The 3209-nt window shown below is 37.6% G+C and overlaps 1 protein-coding gene across 8 annotated transcripts in view; it reads right to left on the minus strand.

Moving 5' to 3' along the window:
• Positions 232 to 3209, minus strand: part of LOC107608789 (pentatricopeptide repeat-containing protein At1g77405) — a 5770-nt gene continuing 2792 nt past the window's right edge. For 2 of the 8 annotated variants that reach the window (XM_021107131.1, XM_021107129.1), the window contains exons 2-3: positions 2913 to 2973; positions 232 to 1662 (exon numbers count right to left, since the gene is read on the minus strand). In XM_021107131.1, the coding sequence (XP_020962790.1) occupies positions 313 to 1653 (1341 nt within the window). In that variant the 5' untranslated portion in view covers positions 1654 to 1662; positions 2913 to 2973 and the 3' untranslated portion in view covers positions 232 to 312. Of the gene's footprint in view, positions 1668 to 2912; positions 2974 to 3209 lie in introns of all 8 variants that reach the window. The other 6 variants (XM_016310521.2, XM_021107127.1, XM_021107132.1 and 3 more) reach the window with 3 other exon arrangements.

Genomic DNA, 3209 nt, shown 5'->3' on the forward strand with positions numbered 1-3209 from the left:
ATCGATTACTTTTTTTTTTCTTTTAATTACATTCTTACTATCTCTATTTATAATAAATTAATAATTTACACGGACTAATAAAACTATCCTAATTGGGTCTTGAGTTTATTACTCTTTTTTTACTCATTACATTTAGCTAGGGAATTATATCATTATTTCCACATAAATGTTTCATAAACAATTGAGCCAAATAAATATTCCAACTTATAACAACTATTTAAGTTTAAACTGTTAACTATGAAATAAATTTTCAATGATAGCACACAAAAAATAACAAGAAACCTTGGTATAAATAATGTAATTACAAATTATTCAAATGCCCTCTATCTCAGGATACCCCTTGCGAACCATAATGGGTTTGAATTTCATTGTTTGCCTGTATCTATTCCTAATACATTCTTTTATTTTCTTATGAACTTCATCCTCTAACAAGCTACTTTCACCTGCTTTGCAAACTGCATCACAAACCAATGCATATGTATACTCTCTAGGTATTAACCCTCCATCAACCATCTCAGTAAGAAGATTCCAAGCATCAAGAACCTTGCCAACTTCACAAAGGGCATGAATGATAGGTGTGTATGAACTCGAACCGGGTACTCCATGATTCGACCTCTGCATATCCCTTAACATCTCAATAGCTCTATCAATCTCATTCACTGCACTGAAGTATCTTATTAAAGAATTATAAGTAACTCTATTAGGGACACATCCTTTCTTCTTCATGTCCTCAAACAACTCCAATGCTCTCGCAATGCGATAGGTCTTGCAGCAACCATCTATTAAGGCATTGTAAGTCACAACATCAGGAACAAATCCCTTGAAGAGCATGAGCCGGAAAAGGTGATTCGCTTCCCACAACCTCCTCCTTGTGGCCTTCTTGCACCCGGTTTGTATAGCGTGCCTACAATAAGAGCTTATCAAAATGGTATAAGTAAATGTATCCGGTGGGCACCGGAACCCCGGCAACTCCATCTGCTCAAGAAAGAACCTAGCCTTCCTGAAATTCCCAACCCTACAAAGCGCATTAATTAATGTATTGTAAGCATAAATGTCCGGTCTGCAGTCAAGCTGCCTCATCCTATAAAATGCAAACAATGCTTCATTAGCCAGCCCTACTTCTCCTAGGACTTTTATCAAACACGTAACGGTCTCGGTGGTCACAAGCTTGGAACTCTCTTTTCCAGACATCTCTTTCAAAAAATCCCAAAGAGCAGTGAATCTATCTGCTCTGGCCAACACAATTGCCATCTCGCGACACGTGACCTCAGTGTGGTGGAACCCAAAGCGAGCCTCGACCCATCGGAAGAACTGGAGGGCTTTGTGAAGACCAAGGTTCACCCTGCCGGGGTCCCTGTGTGCAGCAGGGCCAAGCACAAGGAGGTTGTGGTGGAACTTTCGTTGTTCTTCATTGAGGTTGCGCTGTCGGAGAGGAGTGCGGTGTCGGAAACTGGTTTGGCAGCCAATCGAGCGAGGGGACCTAAAGAAGCATGAGGGGATGAACCGAATCACTTGTGAAACAGCATCTTCTGTCCATGAGGGAGAGGGGGAAGGAGGTCGATGAGCATGTAAGGGAAGGTCTTTGATTATAGCGGCGAGTGTTTGCTTAACGAGGTGTATGTGAGAATGCCACAGAGGCTTTGCTACCATCATCCAAGAACTCTAGTCTTCAATAAGAGACATGCAGAAGAATACACAATGCATCTTAAATCCAAGAAAAATACTACCTAAACAAGGTTAACTATTCAAATCAGAAATTCAAACTATGGACGATAAGAGCAGAGATTTTATTACAACTGACTTCAAGTCTTAGGGACTTGATTCTTGAAATAGGTGGAAGCAGTTAGTAAGCCAACAAAGCATATTAAAAGCCACATAGAACAGAACTATATTTTAGGAGTATGTAAGCTATCAATTTATATACCAAAGGTTTTATTTATACTCAATCCAACAAAGAAATATTAAAATAACAAGCTTGCAAATATATAGTGCTGTGTAAATGGAAATTCTTCTGGAAAATCAGTAACAAAATAATAAAAAAACTACATTGAAAAAAAAACCTGGTGGGTTAGGGAGAAGATGCAGACGAGCTGCGGAGAAGACGGCGAGGAGGGACAGAGCGAGCTAGGGGTGTTATCAATTCGGTTTTGGACCGAAAACCAACCGAACTGACCAATTCGGTTGCTACAAGATATCAACCAATCGGTTGTGTTGTTTCCACCAAAGCGAACCAAAAGCGATTTGGTTCGGTCGATTTTATCGGTTTTTAAATCTTAATTGAAAGGAAATCATATACATTCTCAAATCCAAATGTTCGATAAACAAAATTAATGAGTACATCACATCCAAATTCAAGATACAAATGTCTTATAAACCAACATCTATACACTAAAAAATTTAAGTAACTAAATAAAATCCTGTCACAAAAATGAACACCAAGAAATTCTGCATATTAGTAGCAGAATAGCTAGTTTTGCTTAATTAGACACATTCAACTATCGAGCTTCAAGATTTTTCATCAAGCTATTGAAACATATAAGCTTCAAGAATCATAAAATTGAAACAAGAAGTCAACAACTAAGATAAAAAATCAAAGCAACAACATCCACCTCGATTCACTTCGACAACAATATCAAGCTAAGAAAGCGTTCTTTCACATCATTCATTTGTAGCAGCAATAACAATAAGAATTATATTTATAGCACCAATAATAACTACACTTTTAAGTATAATAAAACTTACATGGTTAATACAAATTGACTACCTAACTGAAGATAAAATTATAGAGCCAATTAGCCAAATACACAATTAACTTTCATACACCAATACGCTAACAGACTTTGAATATTTAAAAAACAGCAAAGTTCATATCGACTAAATCGAAGAGACTGAAAGAGAGAAGAAATCATTACATTAAATTGAAGAAATCTTCCCAATCGCTCCGACAAAAGAGACCTTCTTATCAGTGTAGAACTATATTCATACATAACTATATTCAGGGCTTAATTCAGAGAAAAAAGAATCAGAGAAAAATAAGAGAGCAACAGAGATTCAGAGGTGGTTATTTTCAAAATAGAAAAAGCAAATAAATAAAATACTAATCTCCGAGGAAGACAGTAGCAGGAGAGGAAGCTCCGTCGTGGACTGCCCGGGGACGGAGTGAGGAGTGAGGAGAGTGAGAGCCGCCGGTAAGAATGGAGAGGGAGTGA

Source organism: Arachis ipaensis, chromosome B07 (genome assembly GCF_000816755.2).
Source record: "Arachis ipaensis cultivar K30076 chromosome B07, Araip1.1, whole genome shotgun sequence".
Lineage (NCBI taxonomy): Eukaryota > Viridiplantae > Streptophyta > Magnoliopsida > Fabales > Fabaceae > Arachis > Arachis ipaensis.